The sequence below is a fragment of the Struthio camelus genome, chromosome 22 (genome assembly GCF_040807025.1).
Source record: "Struthio camelus isolate bStrCam1 chromosome 22, bStrCam1.hap1, whole genome shotgun sequence".
Taxonomy (NCBI): Eukaryota; Metazoa; Chordata; class Aves; order Struthioniformes; family Struthionidae; genus Struthio; species Struthio camelus.
The window spans coordinates 3,012,081-3,032,718 of record NC_090963.1 but is presented as its reverse complement, the minus strand read 5'-3'; the positions used below and the strand labels follow the sequence as shown (position 1 = coordinate 3,032,718).

Genomic DNA, 20,638 nt, shown 5'->3' with positions numbered 1-20,638 from the left:
TTGCCTTCATTTATACCTAGGTATTTTGACTTACTGCGAAATTGGTGATCAGTGGTTGAGAAGCGTAAGTCAGAACAGATGAAGGTCCAACAAGCGTGTAGCTGGGACACATAGGCTGAACATACATATCTGCAGTATATGGACAGCTGACTGCTTCATGGGACACATAATCGGGGTAAGTGGTCCACTGAGTTAAAGGCTGCAAGGACGTGGGAGAGGGCTGGGAGAGCCAACCAGAACAGAGTGCTCCTTCATCTGTGATGGGCAATGCAGAGGCAGCAACGTCCATATCAATGCAAGGCTGGCCTGAAAAACAGAAGAGGATCATATTCCAGCTCAGGCAGAGCCCTCCCTGCAGCAGGGCTGACAGACACTTAGAAAGGCAGGGAAACATTACCCATTGGCGAATATGAAGGAAGCGGCTGATGGGGTAAAACAACCTGGAAAAGAGAACAAAAATATCTAAGGTTTAGGCTGTGAGTTCAATCCCCTTTGAGAAGCATACACTTAAAAACAGAGCGCAATACCTATTATCGGTTGATTATGAGCTACTGTTTTGATGGCAGTGCCTGAAGTTTCCCTACCTTCCCCTACAAAAGGGCCAGAAGAACCGAGCATAACAGCCGCTATACGTGAATCCAGCCCTCTCTACGGGCCTAGCCAAAGCCCACGTGTGACTTCAGCTCAGGAGGGCCTTAAACAAAATATCAAGTTTGGGTTGCACCATTGCACAGAGACAGTTCCCTCTTCAGAGGGGAACCAGTCAAACCACCTCCTCCTGGGAGAAACATGTAGAAGTAGGCTGAAACTAATAACCAAGTAGCCAAGTATGTCTCTGGCTGATCTCCTTTTGTGCTCTTGAACACGTTTAACTTCCAAGCCACTTTCTGTTCCTAAGGGTTAGACCCTGCCAGGTGCCAAGCACTTTCACCTTTCCATAAAGGCAACAGCAATTTAAGTTGCTCAGCACCTGAAAGGTGCTCCACCTCAACTGAGGAGCAATTTTCTGGTATCTCCAAGTAACATAAGCCTCCACTGCCTCCAAAATGCTTTAGCAATGCAGAGATTCCCTTCATTGCCATAGTATTGCCAGCTAGTGCCAGGGCTGGTCAACCATCTAGTTATAGAGGAAGTATTTTCCTCCTGTGTTTGTTTTTTCTCTTACCGTTGTAGCTGCCGTTGCATTGGCATTATGAACGTTTCCCCGTTTCCTCTTCAACAGCTCCTTCACTGGCTCTTTGACACGGACACCTTGATAGGGGCGAGGCTGCGGCTGTTGTTCAGGAGCAGAAGCTGAGAAAGAGATGCAGGTGACATTTATTTTCCTTTCCTGCCACCTGCATAGAGACAAAAGCCCCATGGCAGCCCCCTTGTTTGCAGGCTGCTCTCTCAACATGGCTAGTTTCCAGATTCACGTACATTTTTGTCCTGAGCTAATGATGCCTTTTTGCTGATTGGGGATGTAACATGTCATAGGCTTTCCCTGGACCTTCGCTGCTTGGATGTCGTGGACATCACATAGATCAGACCATGAGAAAGCTTGCAGCTCCTTCCAGCTATTAAATGGTTGCAGCAACACTGAGAGACTGAGCGCCTTTCTTGTGCGTTTAAAGAGCGTTCATACATAGTTGACAGTCCAAAACCTTGGGCAGGCCTCGCAGCTGGAATGGTCTGGAGGCCAGGCCTGGCGGTTTCCCCAGCCAAGCTGGCAGGTGCTTTTATGGTCTGCGGAAGCCATGTCTTATCAGGTGCAGTGTGTAATGAACCCGGTCTGTTAAATAAATAGCCATATCAGTCTAGACATTTATGAAAGCCAAGGAGAGAGCAGTACCAGGAAAAGGGATCACTGCTGTTACATTTGGAATAACGCTCTATTCCTAAAAGTAACGGCTATCAACAGAACTCCACCTCCCTATGCGGGTGTGTTTTATACACACATGAAATAAGAGAGTAGCAGTGGTGAACCACGCACTCCAAAAGGAGGTGTAGAAGGATGCCCTTCTTCAAAACTTACCAGCTAGGTGGGTAAAAAACAGAAATAGGCAGAGGCAATGGACATATTCTGTTTCCCAAACCGTCTCTAGACTGCACCTTTCATTCTGCTGCCTTCAGTGAAGTTTCAGTGCGTTGTGATCCCTCCCTCGCCTTCCCCCCCCCCCCCCCCCCGGCTCCCTCTTTAATCTCTGAGCCTGAAATTCTGGTTTCCTCATGTTTCTGGCAAAAGCAGCATGTCAGAAACTGTTTATTTTATTCAGCCTGAGACTTCACTTGCTTGTATCAGCTTTACATTGCTTTGGTGCCATTGATTTGCAGTGATTTACATCCACTGAGGGACAAATCAGACTGACTGTATCCAACAGTCATAGAATACAGATTGGTTAGTAAATACCTAGCACACAAAATAACATAAGCACTGTCCATGCAGATATATAAATTAGTAGGGATTACACAGTCAAGAGAAAAATATGTTGTATTCTGTACTTAGAAGCAAGCTACAAATACAACACAATGCAGAAAAGCATCCTTATTTGGAAAGCCATTTAACGCCTCACTTGTTTGATGTGCATACCTTACGGCTTTTGGGAACAGGTACATGTATTTAACTGCCATCATAGACCAGTGTCACGTTTCTGTTCCAAACAGAGTTTTGTTCATAGCCTGGCCAGAAGGTTTATAACCTGGTCAGCTGGGATGCGACACAGCTTTGCAGACAGTTATAAAGACGACCAACCACAGAGCTTAAACCCATAAACTCTGATCCATTTTGAAAATTAAAGCCGCCAATCAGCTAAAAAGGCCTATCACGAAGTCTTGCAATAACTGAAGTTAGAGGAAGCACGGTTCTTCATATGCTGATATTATCAAGCCATATCTTACAAGAAGTATTTAGACGTAATTGATAGCAGAAGGAGACCGTAAGATATCAAAGCTCAGGAAAGCCTCATATTTGTAAAACCACTGATAGCAGTACTTGCTACCTGCCCTTTTTTACTGCACTTCGATTTGTAAATATGCCAGTTGATAAGTTTCCATTTCTAAAGCTCGCAATTGGCCTTCAGTTTTATGAATTACAGCTGCATAGAGTTCAATCCATCTCAAATCTTAAATTTAGAAGTATTATTCCACCCAGAAAACATTTATTCAGATTTACGTTCTGTACTTTGCACAACAGAACAAGATGACTTATTTCACTTTTTATCATCTCTTCCAGCTACGATGCAGTTACATCCCCACTGAGATATTTCAGTTGCATCTTTTTAGGGGAAGAAAAGTGGAGCCTAAATGCAGACACTGCAAGCTGACCTCAAAGAAATATTTAACAGAATAAACATCTCTGCTTTAATTTCATTAAAGAATGAAATACTTCCTTCTCTTCAACTTTGCCATAACAATTAATAGTTTACTCTTTCTGCTCTTTTCTCTTTACATACCATTTAATCATGAAAAGTCGAAAGGCCATTATAAATAGCTTTGGTACCAGACACCGCTACAAATATGTATTCAACCATTCTCATTATTTGTTACCTTTGTACATATATGGAAATGGCTGTGATTTAAATGAGGTGGTGAAGAAAGGTGATTTTCCAGTCGTTGCCTGCTCTGCCCTTTATTTCTGCGGACACTTTGTGGGACTTCAAAGTGGATTACTTGCATACTCATAAATCCTGTGGCTTTGGAAGTGCGGTTTGCTGAAGGAATTAAGGTCACTTTAATTCTGCATCCACAAGCGGTTTTAATGCAGTTCATATTTTGCTTTTAAAATTTAATTGATATTAATTTATCTGAATGTTCCAACAAACAAAAGATGGTGCTAAAGAGTGCCTTTGTATGAGCAGTACTGATAACTCTGAAAGTGAGCTGGATGCTAGACAAGAGGCTTGAAATAAGGAGTATTACAAAGGTTCTTTTTTGCTCTTATATGAGATTTATTTACATTTGAAAATGATTTATTTGAATTTTACTGAAGGCACTTCAGATTCAGAGGTTGCTGCTGTTTATGCTGAGTGAAAACATCAGCTCCGCCAAAGTAAATAAGAGCTCTGCTAGACATTGCACAAGAGGCACAACTGCACCTCTTGGGTAGTATCTTATCCTTGAGCCTTCATCACACTGATTTCAGAGAGCCTCCTTGCAGAGTCAGGGTGGGGAAGGATGGCAATTTCTGGCTCCAGGTTTGGGGGATGGGGAAGGAGAAATTTACTGTAAAAGCTGACAAATATACTTATTCAGAGTTTCCGGTGTAAAGCAGAATAACCAAAAAACTGAAAAGAAAAAAAAAGAAACCCGAAGTCTGCAGAACATATTTCAGTTCCCCCCAAGCTGACCTCCAGAATTAAAAATAATGCTAGCACAGCTGCTTTTCCACTGTTCAAGTGTAGACCATGTCTGAGCACTACGGAAGAACCACAGCAAAATGACTTTTGGCTTTGGTGCACAATTCATCATAAAGCAAAAGAAATATGATCATTTAAAAATAAAAGCAATTTGAGGAGCAATGATCATCAATATAGGTAATTTCGTCATAAGCATATTTTAATCTCCTGCTTCTTGTACCAGGGCTGTCTTAATAAACTAAGAAGCCTGCCTTGGACTGAGTTTCAATAAATAACAGTCTAACAGTCTTGCTTTAAGTCGTGAGCTGTGAATGCACCAAGGTCCACGTGCCCAAATTCCATTCAAACAAATAAAAGGAATGGCACGGTGTGCGTTTCAGTGGCGAAAGCCACCAGTGCATTCCAGCTGCCTCATACTGTTTATATACCACAAAACAGCCATACATCCTCCTTAATGCGCACTGGATCTGGATTTGCAGCTGCTGCCTGAAGTCGGAGCAGCACAAAGCATGAGGAGTTAAGAAAGAAGAGAGGGGATCTAATCCTCACTTGATCACAACATGTAGGAAGCTTTGCAAAAGCTTCTATGTGTAAACATGTTTTAGCTCATTGCAATGCTTTTGCCAGGCCACCTTACAAACCTATGGTGCGTATATATGCTCCAGCTCCTTTCATCAGTGTTATCACTTATTATATTTGTTGAATGTCAACAAAAGCCTAGCTCAAGAAAATCCAAACCTTGAGGACTTTGGAGTTATCTTTCAAAGTGGCTGCAAAACACATCCGGTAATGAGAAAGTTACCAAATACACCAGCTCCACTAGTTCTAAGTACTAAGTGACACCAGAAAAAAGCTCATGATGATGTTTGACTCCAGATCCCTGAAGAGACCTCTTCGACTTAGCCCAAAAGCATCAAGACAAAACAGTTAGGGTTGAAGATTACTGAAGGGTAGTTTTTCCACTGATTTCAGTGGGCTTTGGATGAAGACTTGAAAACTCCACTATTTCTGTTGTTAATTACTCTACGTACACCTCTGATAACTGGTTTACACCTAAGGGAAAACATGTTTTTTCTTCTGAGCACGGGTTCCAAGTCATGCTGAAGTGGATGGAGCCAATGGGTATCTTGCTGTTGCTTGCTCAGCACGTCCAAAGCCAGCTCATGGGCTGACAAGAGCTTCAGAAACACACTGTACAAGACCAAGATGAGCAAAAAGCTGAGCAGGTTAATATCTTGGGCAGCGATTCTGTAAACCCTGGCCTCTACTTGCTTGTGCTTCGGAGAACACATCAGGGCTCTGTCTGTAGCATCTAGTACAACGGTATCCCATTGTTACATGATACTTGCTTTCTCCAGATTACTGTCAGAATGAGTTTCAATATGCAGATGCAGTCTTTTTAAAGAGATTTGCTCCTTACTGAAGCTAGCGTTTCATGGCTGTTATTAAAAGACTGGTCAGGGAAAACGCACAAAGACATTGCTGAACAGTTAGACCAAGCACCCTTAAAATTCATTTGCCTCCGCATTTGTATTTAAACCATTGCTGAAATGGGAGGGAGGATAATGACAAACAGCTGTTGAAAGATGGCAAAGATCGAAGCATGACAAGTTTCAGACCACTGAACTTCACATTAGCACCACTGGCTTTCATACACACATGAACTGCAAATCAGTTTAAACCTTCATCCTTCCAAACAAGTCAGAACGATTTCCCATCAGGCCAATTTTCAATTTGAAAAACCCTGTTAATCTTTACGAGTTTGCATGACTGCCTGCCTACAACAGCAAATGACACACTTGTCACTGTTTCAGAAGATTTACTGTTTCTTTGCTCACACACTAGCCTGCGATAAGCTTATCAATTGATCAGCTCTACCAATGTAAATATTTTTCTCTTTTCCTCTTTCACCTCCAATGTAATAAAAATTTAAAAAGAAACACAATAGAAATCTTTTTCTTATTTACAGTAACACCAAAAAGCAAACAGTAATTCTTGGATACAAAGAAAAAATTACGTTTCAATTAACAAACCACCAAGTTTCTGGCTTGGATCTTGAAGACCAAATTACATAGGGCAGCTGCTGACACTTATTGCACACAGTGAACTTGGGTTAATAAAAAGAATAAAATGGCTCAATTTTGAATACAGTACTTGGATGCTTTGACTCTAATCAAAACCTGCTTACAATAACACACTGATGATCATTTAGCATTTGTTTAAGCAAGGGAGTAAGCATTGGATCATACTTGTCTGCATTTTACATTGACTGCAGATGCAGGATCCTTCAAAAACATTTTCAAAAAATATTGACACTAGTAATATTATCTTGGGTCTGCTGCTGCTTTGGAAATGAATCATGTGATCAGAGCTGACATCAGAACCGAAACAGCTGCTTTTGTAATACTGACAATGTTCCACAATACATCATGGATCACAGCGAAAAGCACTTCACTTTGATAAAATCTAGCTCTTCAACAGCTAGGCAGGCATTCCTTCCTACACATATTATTTAACCAGTTCCCCTTGTATTTGTATCCAGCCTACCTCACGCTCATAGCAGCAGATCAGCAGGGATCTTGTGGTTATAACAAAGAAACCTAAGCTCAGTTCTTAGCTCTACCGGTCTCCCTGCACAAAGTTGAGAAAAGGGTCCTGCAACAGGTAGATCTCTGGAATTATTCAGCTGCCCAAGGGCAAGTGCTTCAATAAAATTGTCAAAAGCACTTTTCACTGGTTTTAAAAATCCTCGGGAAGGACGATCCACAATTGTCAGGCACTGAGGTCCCCCTTGCATGTTACAGATCTATTCAGCAAGGAGATAAAACAGTCCTCATTTGCTTTGGCTTTCCTGTGTTTGTACCGCTCTTATGGCGACAACCTGCCAGGCCCCACCAGGGTATGTAGGTGGTGCTGGAACAGTACGCCAGCTGCAACTTTTCTCACAACAATAGCCAGAGCAGTGTACAGTCTGGATGCTCCGACTCTAATCACAGTTTCTTACAAGACAACAGCAAAATCCATTAGCATTTCTTATGCAGTGGAGTAAGTTCTATAATATTTGTTCAGGTCTTTATGCTCTCTCAAGCAGGGAGGCTCTCACCCAGCAGGGAGGCTTAAAGGGCATTGCAGAACAAGGGTTCCCTGGCAGCGATCAGCAAAGACGAGCCTTGTCCTCACCTGCTAGCTAATAGCTTCCACTACCGTCTTATTTAGAGCAAAAAAAAAATGGAGTGACCGCTCGTTTGTCTCTGCTTGGTGATAAGTCTGAGGTAGGAAACCAGAGCACCGAAATTCACTGATCTGCTCAAGAGCCCAGATGGCAAAGCGAGACATAGTCACTCACGAAAAAGCTTATTCACTTAAACTTCATCCGCAGCCCTCAGTGTCCTCTCCTGGGTATGTCCCCGTCACAAGTGATCAGATAAGTCAAAAAGAGTGGCATATTCTGGAGTGACCCACCTACAACTCGTGCTCTTTCCTTCCTCTCGAAAAGGAAGCAAAAATCCAGTTTATTACTACCAAGATCCATTTTAGGGAGCTGTGTTGGTGTTAACAGGTTAGGGTGGCTAGTAGGTAGCAGGTCTCTGGTAACTGGCCTATTTGACTCATGCAACCCACCCTCTGGGTGGCACTGAGTAACAACTTGCCATGCTCAGATACAGACTTATACATACAGTACGTCTCAGTGCCACAAGTTTGCATGTCATTGCCCATTTGAAAGGCTGAACATGCAGCCCTTCTTGCATCTCATCTCCCTTCAAGTGTTACCATTTTTTTTTGTAGACTGCCTTGACAAGTAAGCAGGATAGCAGTGGATTATTGCCTGTACTGTTTGCTACACTAAGGGTGGGTATTTCAAAAAACATTTAGTTAAATGCAAAGCACTAGGCAAACATCTGGGCAGAGAATCTGCTCTACAACACACTGAAGAACTCAGAGCAAGAGCAAAAGAACTGAGTGATGGTTCATTGCTCAGCATAAGGAAATGAACTCGGGAGGGTTCTGAGCATAATTAAATCAATAGACTAAATATTTCTCCTGCTTACCAACAACTCAGCACAGCATTTGGCTAGGTTTCATTCTGCTCTCCTAAACAGCAATATAACTACTGAAGTCAGTGAAACAGCATTAATGTGACAGCAGTGTAAGCTATTTCAGAATTATGTCCAGTAGCTTTAATTGTTTATCTGCAGTTGGAAGGTCGATAAGAAGAGAAATTAGCCTTGAATGCTAGCAGGTCCCAGTGCCGTTGTCTCCTGTCTGTATCATTCTTTGAGTACAGTGTGCTTTTGCCCACTCTTCTATAAGAAAAGAAAAGAAAAAGAAAGAAGTCATCTTCACACCTCCAGATGACCTAAAGGAGTGAAAGACTGGAGAGCACCATGCTGAACCTACATTACATTCAGATAAAAGGGAGGAGTGGCAGATTGCAAACAAAATCTTAATTTCGTATTTTTTCCACCTGGATAGACTAAAAAAAAATCAAGAAGAGATTTGAAGAGACTTGAGAAACAGCATGAAAGGCTGGCTACAAATCCCTGCAGCTTCAGTTCACCTAACGGAAAAAAGAGCTTCCAAGTGCCCAACATGAGTTGGCTGCGTTGGCCACATAGTGGTGAGGGGCTAGTAAAAAATTTTCAGTTTCAGAACAAGAGAACTCCTATTACTAAGGGGAAGCTGAGATAGACAGAAAGTATCTTAACCATAAATCTCACCCGCACATCTTAATTCCTCCCAGACCATAATACTCTTTCCATTTTAGTAATGCAAGCTTTCCATTTAATAGCTCGTGGTCATTTGTACAGCCTGACACCTGCTTTGTAAAGCATGGATGGGCTCAACTTTCATACTATCCATCTTTCCCAGTGGGGTTTACCAAAATTAAGACCCACAAGATGCAGTTTCAGCTCTCGGTCTCATTATCTGATACTTTCAGAAAGGCTGTACAGAACTCCACATCTGTTGTGTGCAGAAAAGGCTTTATGCATTTAAAATAAACATTTGGGAAAAAGTTTTCAAAGGTGCAAATTCACATCTCAGTTGCACGGGAAGCTAAGCATCAGAACAGCTGAAAAATCTGACTGTGTGCTCAAGTCCCATTGGGCTGCAATAGGAGTTGAGTTCCCAAAGCATTTTGACTTAGCCAAAGACATCACCTAAATCTGAAACTCTTGCAGAATTTCAACCTGTCTGTATACCATCTCATAGCAGAAATCATTTGCATAAAAGGTATGTTCATTTTGTCTTCAAAATATAACATGAAGTTACTATCTGTACAGAACAGAAAAGTAGCTGGTGCTGCGCATCAGAAATTTCCCGGCTCGGAAAGGCTGGCGGGCTGCAGAGTGAGCCTGCTTCCACTCAGCAGAATCCTGCCGAAAGCTGGGAACCCCCTACCAGTCACTTCGGTTCTGCCGTGGGAGGGGGTGCTTTCAGGCTGAGACGCTCTCTGGGGTTTTGCTGAGCGGAAGCCCTGGGCCCCACTCCTACAAAGAAGTGCAGCGTGCCGTGACTCTGAGGGAACGATTTCCAGCACGCAGGGTCAGCCATGCGAGACCTGCTGGCGGACAAGGGCTTCTCGCCGTAGCAGGTGAAGACAAGGCCTGTTAGTTTCCCTTCTGTTCCTGCAGGGCTTCCCACAGAAGGGTCCCTGAAGAAGCGGGAACTTGCCCTTCAAAAGGTGTCCATGAGAAATGCACTCCCATGAGGTGACTCTTACTTAGATGTGATGTCTTGTGCCACTCTGTCGTTTTCAGTTTCAGGGCTTTTGTTTGCTTGTTTGTTTGTTTTAAACGTCTGGGAAAAAGCATGGAAATTATACCATTCATTTTGAAACCTATTTTACTAAAAAGCGCTTTTAATCCAAATCAAGGCTTCCTTATGGAAGACGTTGCCAAGATTCCCATATAGTCTCCCTCCACGGAGATACAGATGGAGCAAAAACCTCTGCCTTTGCATTCCAGCTGGCACTTACCTTGACCTGAATCACAAACAGAGCTCCAGTCAGATAACCAACTCGGTACTGGTAAGGCAGGAACACCTTAGCATCCAGCACGCCTTTTGCTTCCTCCAGCAACAGAATGGCACATAACCTAACCACGTCCACATTCTCTAGTCATCAACCTAGTGCTTAAACGTTTAAAGCTGGGTTTCATAAGGACCTTGTTTTTGAACCCATTCTCCTTCAGGAACCAGGGCTATGTGTCGGGATGTGCAAAAAAAAAGCCTTAGGAAATTAAGTGCCTGATTCCAGGTGGCTTTCACTGGCACTTCAATTCCTGCCTCCCTTTATCTTCCTTCTGGATCAGTTATTCCAGCATTCCTCCTACCTGTGACAGATTCCAAGCGGGATAAAGGTCTCCTTTAGATGTGCACCGATACATGGCTCTGTGCATCCCTATCCTGGTTACTCCAAGATAAAACAGCTTAGTACCCAGGGAAGCCAGCCACCTGTAGGGTGAGAACTCTCAAACCCTGACATCCTTTCTTAGGAGTTTATGGCCAGCTGTCAGCCTAGGTCCCATTTACCCAGCTGTGTGGCAGCACAGTACCACAGGGGGACAAAACAACACCGCTGCCCTTGCCAGGGCTAGACCCAACTGTAACAGCAAGATACCTTGCCCCATACCTGGGGAAAGCTTCACCCATGCCTCCAAAGATGGCACAGATTTATTATCCATCTATCCAGGGTGCTGTTTTGCGAGAATATCTGAGCAGCTCATTTGGCTTTTAATTGTACTGCATGGCAAAGGAAAGCTATTCCCATTTCTTCAGTGGGGAACAGAGCAGCACTTCTATACTCTCACATTAGCTTAGGGCTCATGCAAACACACACCAAATTTCCTGGCCACCCATAGTGCATTTCTGTCAACTCGCACTCCAGAGCGGGCCAACCGGCTCTCTTGGGAGCCCTGGTGCATCCACATAGTCACAGGTGGTTTGAACCAGATGGTGCAGGAAACTTGAGGCCATAGTTGGTCACACTAACACAGACAGTATTAGATGCACCAGAGAGGCCAAATGGAGACTCACAAAGATACTGAAAAGTCTAATTTCCACTGAAACTATTGGGACCTGGCACCTAAATAACTGTGCTGACCCAAGCAACCTACCTACAAGTCACACAGTGAGTTTCTGGTAAAGCAGGTAAGTGCACCCAAGCTGTCCGAGTCACAGCCATCCTGTCTACATATGAATCCAAAGCAAGTAATTCACTCCTATAATGGTACAGGAAAGAAGTAGAGTTAATAAGATTATTAAGGTTTCATGTTGGAAAATAATTCTGTATTTATATTCAGCAAAAAAACCAAAGGTCCATAAGATTGAGGAACTCTAACCATGCAATGACACAGCAGACAAAGAAAGCAAATACCAACAGCAAGCACAAAGTCAGCCAGACAGTCACCTACGGAAATTTCCCCTCAGCTTCCTCTGGGTCTTAGTAAACATAATACCAGGCTGCTCTATCAGCCAGCCCAGGAGACAGAGAGAAGTTCAGCCATTGCACTGGCTCCTTCATTTGACTAGTGTGAAAAAGACTTCCCCAGCAAGAGAAGCAAAATCAAAGCAGTTGCTATGTCTCATGCAGGCTTTCAGAACAGCCAGGAAGCATTGCTGTAACAGGAGATTCTAGTCTCGAGAAGCTCAAGGCGGATGGAGGGACAGGCTGGCACTGGCCAGGAGTTGTACTGTCTGGAAACTACCAGAGACAGTAGCAATGGCACTGAGGAGATGCCTGACTTTAAGATACAGGTTTTGACCGCTTCTGATGCGGGCTTGTAATTCCTGCTCACCTTTGAGGGCACTGCATGTATCAAAGTAAAAATGCAAAGGAAAAATACCCATTCATCCACCAATTTGATTCTACCTAAAGCATCAGGCTGTTAGCTCTGCCTTTGTCCTTGCAGGAAAAAAAAAAAAAAAAAAAATCAAAAGATTCATAGGCTTCCCAGAAGGAAAAATAACAGTTGAATCATATCATCTTCCAATATGCTCTACATTATATACCTACAGACTCTGAAAACAGCTCAAGATAATGGGAAACAAGGTGTGTTGCCATAGTGCTCCCACTTGCTGCTTAATACTTGTCAGACAAATTGAAACGCGGCCAAATAAGCAGTCAGAGCTTCTTGCTACAGGACTTCAGAGCCCACAACATAATTTCACAAATATACATTTTAGCCCCCAAAGTTTTCAACTGAAAGACGCAGGAGTGTGTAATAGATAAAACAGGCTTAACTCTTAATACGCTCACAAAGACTTATAAACTATTACATAGAGGAAAAGGAGAATAATGTTAGTCCTATATTAAATAAATTGTTGGAAAGCGTTTAAGAAATTAGCGTCTTCCATTCAGGTATATTGTACTCCAAGTTAACTGAACAATATGGTCAAATGCAAAGGAGGTGACCACAGTTGCAAAAACAAACATCATCTACAGATCCCTATGGTGAGAATGAAAGAACTGCAAGAACCAGAGCAAACACCTACCTGTATTAGTGATCACTGAACTATCTGAGCAAAGGTGGGCCAAGAGAAGTGAAATTATCTCAAAAACAACAAAGCTGATTTCCTGTAAACTCATAACTGTATTGCCCTCAACTGTTTTGTTTCTTTATCTTTTTTATTAGTTGAAAAAAGTACATATCAAAAAAGACACAGAAATAAGATTTCTCACAGGTTTCACTTTTAAAAAGGAAAATTCTCTGGTATGTAACCACTGTAACCTTTGATATAATACCTGCATCCTGTTATTGTTTTTATGAATCATAGTCTTCCACTTGATTCATAGTGATGAATGCCAACAAAGCAGCAATGCCGCCCAATCTTAATATCCCTGCTGGAAAATTAGCATCATGCCTTAGTATTTGTCTCTCTTGAGCCATGCATCTCTTCACGAGTATTGTCTCCCGTGCTATGCTAATGCTCACTATTCATTACTATCTTCATCATTTATCGCAGTTATGAAAAATAAAGGCAATTAGAGCTCACTTACATTTTTGCCAGTGCATATTCTGTGGCAGGACGGAGTCTTTTTTCTCTTTGATGAAGATAGTTTGGCTTTTTGATTGCTAACGTGTGTTTGACTCCTTTACGGGGGACGCGATAACTGACTGTCAGGATGTTTCTTTCAGCTTTTTAAAAGCCTCGTGTTCCCGCTGAACTCTGTGATGTCATCACATCCTCCAACCACAACCACTTTTATATTTTCCCTTGGTCTATGTTGTTCTTCATGACGCTAAACTGTTCCTCCAAGGGCAGAGCGCTCTGGAAGATATTATGCACAGAGAGCACTTGATAATCACCAAAATGTATTTAAACAAACAATCAAGCCTGGAACCTGCCACTCGTGGGACTTTTGTTGGACTTTTGCAAAATTAGGTCAAAAGGTTGTAGAGCAGAAAAAACAAGCATCTTTTAGTGCGACTTTGCCTCCTGTGGAGCTAAAGATGGCCTTGTTTTATGTAAGACAGCATTCTACAGCTTCAGATGGCATACCTATTGGCTCCATACACTTCAGCATACACGCCACGTCTGCCTGGCCCTTTAAATGCTTAACACTTTTAAAACACAAGACTTGAGTGTTTTCTCCTGCCTTATGAGAATCTCAACTCCCTGGGGCCACTAAATTTGAACTCATGAGGAAACACCTGTAAACACTTCAAGCCTCATTAAACGAGGACGTCCTTCATTTAAAAAAGAAACCCATTTTTTTCTGTTTTGTTTTTATCAAAATATGTCTCCTATTAAAGGAGAGATAGCCCTTCCAAAATAGCTTGCAAAACTAAAGCAAGGCTGTGGGAAAGCTGCCATAGGAGTTCCAATAAGTTCTTAATAATAACAGCACCATCTTTTACCTATTCACACCATTGCATTAACATCCCCTCATAAAGCTCCCTGGAAGTTGTAAATGCTACTTTCTCCATTTCTTGGATGTGCAAGGAAAGCTGAGAGAAGAGGATTTTCAGGTGTAGTGCCTTCTTGCCCATAAGTCAAACAGAGCTGTAGGGATTCCTTCCTCTAAAAATCAGACCGTGATTAGGAATTTTCACAAGTAAGGCTGCGACTTAGGAGTTTCATTCCCAGAGAAACATGTTTTGGAGACTGCACATTAAGTGATGGGTTTACGACTCTGGCATTCTCATCTCCCACTTTGGTTTTCATTGCTAGTTGCTGCAGCTGCAAAATTTAATTTCACAAACTTTTCCTCCCATAAAAAGAATATGGCAGGATCTTGTTAGACCCTTGGCGAGGGGTCTGTCAAAGAGAATTTCATCCTTTCAGGCATGCCCAACTCCTCTGGGGAGCAAGTCCATATTGTGAATCATTTTGCAACACACTTTTGGCCTTGCATTTAATGGAAAAAAAAAAAAACAGCAACAACATCAAAATATAGATTAATCATACAAAGGTGAAGGCTAAATGAGTATGTTCCCTCTGATTCAAAGATTTGTCCAAAAAACCCCACAAAAAAACAAACCCCAAACCAAGCAGAGCGGAAAGAAATAAGGAATATGTACCTCCTCATTGCTGCCCTCTGAAATAGCACCCACCTCCTCAGTTCTCAGGCCCAAGGGCATTGTTTAGCCACGTTTTGCATATCTGCATTAATGCTTACTCCCAGCCACACAGTGCAATATCCTCTCTGCTGTTAAAATGCTTAGTAATAGCAGGCAATCTGTTAGCTAATGCTTCATAGATGGGCAGGTAAGACAGCATCTAGCTCGTAGCCCGATGAAGTGAGGAAGAATATTAAAACTGGCTTTCAGTGGCATTTCAGTTATGCCAAAGCAGGGAGAATTTGTAGACGCTCAGATCTCTCATACAAAAACAGTAATGGATCTCTCCTTAAATTAACAGAACTTTATTTAACATAAAAAACCCTCACTCTTAAATTTGAGGAATTAAAATAAATATGTTTAACAGATGAGATTTCCTCACAACAAATTACATTCTTTCAAAACCAGGGACCAATCATACATCCAGACTTACTTAAGGCTTACAGCACCAGGCAGTCTCGCAAAACACTGGGAGAAGCTACTCGAGTTTAGCTCGAATCAGTGCATAAGAAAGTCAGAGAGTGATTAGGATTGCACTCTGGTGTAGTTCTCCTCTGGAAACATCTGACCTCTGATATCACAGAGCTACTGGAAGTGTTTACCAGGAACAAGGGCAAGTTAATATAGCGCCTCTAATTTTTAATTATGAATACAGGCCACATGTACATTTGTGTTCTCCTGAGTAGTAGCAGCACAGTCTGAGATTTGCACACACCAAGTCACGTGAATATGTACTGCACGCTACATGAATGTAGAGATACATACAGACTTGTATTATCAGAGCCTATATAGACATATCATCTCACCTTTAACTGCACTGTATTTTGAAAAGCTGAGCACAACATCAAATCACTCAAGACTGAACTGCTCTTAGGTCTGCATATCAATACTTTAAAAATAGGAAACCAGGCAGATAAAGTCTTGTTGTAATAAATACCTAAAATGAGGAAGTTGCAAAAGGGCCATGTTATCCACAGAAAAAACAGCCCAAGCTATTTTGGTGGCTGATAGTCAGTCATCCTTTTCCATATTTTACACATAATTACTAGCTTTTGACGCACTACCAAAGAATCACTCTTCAAAACATAACTTCACAGCTATATATAAGGACATAAAGGGCCATGTGTGTGTAGTTTGGTGAGCCAACACAGTACCAAATAAAAATAAAGCTCTGTCAAACACGAGCCTCTTCTTACTTCATGGGTTTTACAGAAAAAAAACCACAGATTGGGTAAGGACCATTTTGTTTAACAAGGCCAAAAGAAAGAGATAAAAGTAGAGCAAAAGAAGAAAAAGGCAACTTGGCAAGTATTATATTTGCTTCTTCATTTAACAAGTGTTAGCAGATCACAATTAAAGTTCATAGGCTATAAATACCAGTTAAGAGTAGTCTCGGCTCTAGCTATCAGATAGCACTGGCAGCAGGAAGGCTGCTTGTGGGCAGCTATACCTTTAAGAGACAAAGTTACCTGCAGCCTTTGCAACTCAATGCAATTCCAGCTGCCCCTAGCAGACCTTGACCTGTTCCACCATGAAACTAACAAACCAAGCTCTATGTCAAGCTATGTCTTAGAATCAATCAAACCTTGGGTTAACACAGGATGTCATTGCCCACAGTCTAGATGCAATTTCTCATGCCCTTGGTGGCTACATTGAGTCATGCCCAGAGACTGAAAGATTCACAGGACATGTTATAGTTAGGTCTGACCACCACATAGTTGTTCAAAGGATAAAATCCAAAAATAGTTGCAAAACACATTAAAAACCTTGGTGTCATAAACAGCACAGAAACTCTGCTCTTTAGAGCTACAGAGAGCTACAGTCCTCCTATGCAAGGTTGGCGGCTCTACATACATACACAAGACCCCATCAAGGACTGCAGGCAGATCCAAGAGGATCCCTACACCTGTGCAGAGCCCAACCAGCCTCAGTGCGGATGGGTAAGAGCACAGGGCTAGGTTGACACAGACCGCATGTGCCTCAGCTCCTGCTGTTCCAGCCAAGATGATATATGATGGGGGAGGAGAGGTGCCCAGCATCAGTCTTTCCTTCATTACCATTCACAGAACACATACCTCATCAGGCAATGCTAGCTGGAAAACCAAGACTCTAGCTGCAGCATTCAGAAGGCTGCTCCCCTGTGAATGAGCCACCTGCAACCAGAGGGCAAGACTTTCATCTGGGCACTCAAAGGAGTTGCAAACGCATCTGTCCTGAAGTCCTTTGCATGACAAAGACTGCCCGGATCTCCTATCCCAGCCTGTGAGCAGCAGAAGTGGATTCACCAAGTTCCACGGCTAGAGGGCCATACAGCTCATTTCTAATGCAACCTCTCACCACTGGTTCCCACCACTGCAGAAATGCAGATGAGCAGAATAAAGTGACTTGAGAGAAGGCAGCTGTTCAGTAATCTTACAGCCAAGCCTACTACAGACACCAACAGATATATGTTATTAAGCTTGATATAAATTCATAGGGTTATATTATCTTTGACCATCTGAACCCGACCTTTATTTTGGAGATTATGAATAAGGCACTCCCTCCACATCTCTTTATTATTGTCTTATTCCTGGGACAAGAGCTGAGCTCATAAGTAATTTGCTTTCAAAAAGGGATTAATGCTGTTGATAAATGTCCTGGGCTTTTTGCTTGGTTGCTGCTTGCTTGTTTGTTTGTTTGTTTTGAGAACACATGTCAATATTAGCACCTTAGTCCTGCTGTATAAAGTAAGAAGTATGAATATAAAAATATTAGCCTTATTTCGGAAAGCTCTGTGGTCTGCAAACACAAACATTTGCCTCTGAGGACAAATAACTAATTTAATAAAGAGATCTTTACCTCTTAGGTTTGAATGACCGTTTAAAAGACAACTTCGCTTAGGAAAGGCTGTTTCACGTAATTTTTCCCTAGTCAATCAGAACAACGAACAGAGGAAATTCAAAGTTCCGCCTCATTTCAAAGTAACAAAAACTGATGTCTGACTGAACAACAGAATGTGTCACCTGAAATGCCCGTTTCCCACGTCTTTTTTTTTTTTTTTTTTTTTTGCCTGTCATTATGTGTGAAAACATAGCAAGATACAATAGCAAGATACAATCCAAGCACCAAAATCCACAAGGTCTGAGGTCAGGATTCACTGCAGACAGCTTATTTAAGTCATGTCACCTAACTTAGTAGCATCACTACTCTGCGTTGAATCCCTGGGCAGAACCAATAAAAGCAACAGGTACCTCCAGAGACCCAAGTTATCCTGAGGTCTGAATCACCTTCTGGAGGTGCTTATCCTTTCAGTATACCACAGAGCAGGACTACTGCAATGAGGCTCTTAATTCTTGTTAATTTGCTTCGGCATCAAACAAATGGGATGATCCCAGGCCTAAAAAACTTGAAGCTGAAGCTCTTCCCCAAGGCCAAAGTCTTTGCTGGATGCAGAGATGCCATCACTTGTGGCAAACTGTGGGAAAGGAGTTGATTTGATTGAGAATGACAACATGAGACCTAAGAACAAGGACAGAGGGGACAGGCAAAGGCAAGGCAGAGCTGTGTAAGGTGCCACAGGCTCCTTTGACATAAAGCTCTGCAACTGTTTGAGCTCACCTTGCCTAAGAAAGAGCAGTGACAAATTTTCATTTCCCTCCAAAATTGTTCCCCGTTATCACTCCAGCAACCTGTGGTGTTTTTTGTTCCCCCCCCACCCCCATAGTATTTACACTATGCAGAAAGAAAAAAAACAAACAAACCAAAAAAAAACCCTTTCTAAGCAGGAACTTTCAACCCTCCAAATCGCCATGGCCTAGAAACAAGTTAAATGCCTAGCTCTTGCATAAACACAACTATTCAAGGGGATCTGTATGTCTTAGGCTGACCTGATGTGGAGCGATGTTTCATCCTGTACCATTCATCTACTGACCATTTACCAGAGAACACTGGCAAGTCCTCAAACACTGGTAAAGCACTACTGAAGCAAAATGTTAGTTTGAACAGAAAAGGGAAGGGGAGGGGAAAATCAAAAAGAAGAAAATTTCCCATTTTCAGCAGAAGCTGGGGCTTCACCTACATGAGTCAGGGTGAGAAGGAGATCAAAACAACCTGATCAGATAGATTTACAAGACAGAGCAACAGAGACTTCGGGCAAGAATTACAATAAAACTCAATCACTCTTTGGACAACGTCTGAATTTACTACGTGCCCTATGCAGAAAGGCCTAAAAATGACAGATACATTTCTGTTTTCACATGGGCCGAGGAGAGAGTCTGATACAGGTAGAGAAAATGTCATCTTTTGCTGGGACAGTCTGCTCCATCACCCTTCAATCTCAGCCTCAGAAAAGCACAGACACATCCTAATTTTGCAGCAACCCTTTATCAATAAACAGCCCTATGTGTTTTTCCCCCCTACCTTGGGAAATCTGCCCTCTAAAAACAGGTATGGATGCAAGGTGAGGTCAAGAACTGAGCTGAAGGAAGAGGCATACCTCTTCATACCACACATCAATTTGACATTTACCTTTCTACCCTTATGATTCTAGAAATGTAGGGACCCCTACTGAGACAGAATAGTTTAACAAAAAAAAAAAAAAAAACTTCAAGCTTTAAAGCAGGGTTCAGCTGTGTGTGTGTGTGTGTGTGTGTGTGTGTGTGTGTGTGTGTGTGTATATACACACTTTTTAAATATATAGACACACATAAATATATTTTTTTCAAGTGAGCCTCATACCTCCTACATCACCCTTTGAAACAAGTTCTGATTCATACCTCAGTTTTGATAAGGAACAAATGATGCAGTCTTCATACCTGTTCAGCTCCAGCAATTAGCTTCTTGGGCAGTGTAAATCACCGTAGCCCTCGGGATTTCTCAGGCGCTGAGGCTCTGACCCTGGGGCATTCCACTTCTACTCCAGGTTTTATGCACAAAAAATATGTGCAGCAAGTGTCCCATGCTGATCAGGCCTAACATCAGACACAATCCTTCAGAAGTTTTGCACACAACAGCGTAAATGAAGCAATTTCCCAGAATCCTCAAGAGAATTCCATGTAAGGGTCTAGAGTAAGAAGAAAATAAAAATTTGAGCCAGCTAAATTTCTCACATTGAGACTATGTTTGTACTTACACACACAGATAAGAGTTTCCCATGAACAAGCACTTGCATTTTCTAACACTCATAAGTGCTAAAACAGACCTTTGGAGGTTTTCTTTGTACTTGGGCACTTATCTAGATTCTGTGGCAAGAAAAAGTTTTCTAAGTTTTATCCCAGAGAATAAGAGCAGGATGCTCCTTAGGAGACATTCTGGTCTCTTGCCCAGATCCAAGATATAACCAGCTCCTTCTCCCCCGACCCCCCCATCCTCCCAAAAATCTTTCCTGAGTGATACTTATCCAACACACGTCTCTGAGCTACATATGCAAGGTGTTCATAGCTGGCACACACACACGCTCCAAGATCCATCCTGCCCTTGCCTCTCCCTTCCTGCTTGCTTACATATGTGTGTTCAGCAGGCCCTTGCTGCGCTGACTGTTTGCAGCCTACCAGTTCTCCTCAAATACTCAGGTGTTTGTATATGAATGAGTGGCAGTCACATTTAGTTCAAAAGTTTCCAGCACTGAGTCAGGCCACAGGAACAACATCACATAACAGTCTGTGTCCGTACTGCAGCTGGAGGTGTGACATGAATTAATTTTAACCCAGCCAGCAAGAGAAACAAGAACTCTGACAACCCGAAAGTGCAGGTTTCTGTGCTTGC

The 20,638-nt window shown here is 42.3% G+C and overlaps 1 protein-coding gene across 12 annotated transcripts in view; it reads right to left on the bottom strand.

Annotated features, from left to right (window-relative positions):
* Positions 1 to 20,638, bottom strand: part of POU2AF1 (POU class 2 homeobox associating factor 1) — a 68,880-nt gene that overhangs the window by 26,498 nt on the left and 21,744 nt on the right. For 3 of the 12 annotated variants that reach the window (XR_011135915.1, XM_068916764.1, XM_068916761.1), the window contains exons 1-4: positions 1,420 to 2,113; positions 1,166 to 1,293; positions 398 to 440; positions 35 to 306 (exon numbers count right to left, since the gene is read on the bottom strand). Coding sequence is in view for 11 of the 12 variants with exons in the window: in XM_068916764.1 (XP_068772865.1) it covers positions 35 to 306; positions 398 to 440; positions 1,166 to 1,293; positions 1,420 to 1,474 (498 nt within the window). In the remaining variant the exon portion in view is untranslated. Of the gene's footprint in view, positions 1 to 34; positions 307 to 397; positions 441 to 1,165; positions 1,294 to 1,419; positions 2,114 to 11,449; positions 11,555 to 13,332; positions 13,605 to 14,857; positions 14,878 to 19,689; positions 19,938 to 20,638 lie in introns of those variants that run through there. The other 9 variants (XM_068916766.1, XM_068916765.1, XM_068916769.1 and 6 more) reach the window with 7 other exon arrangements.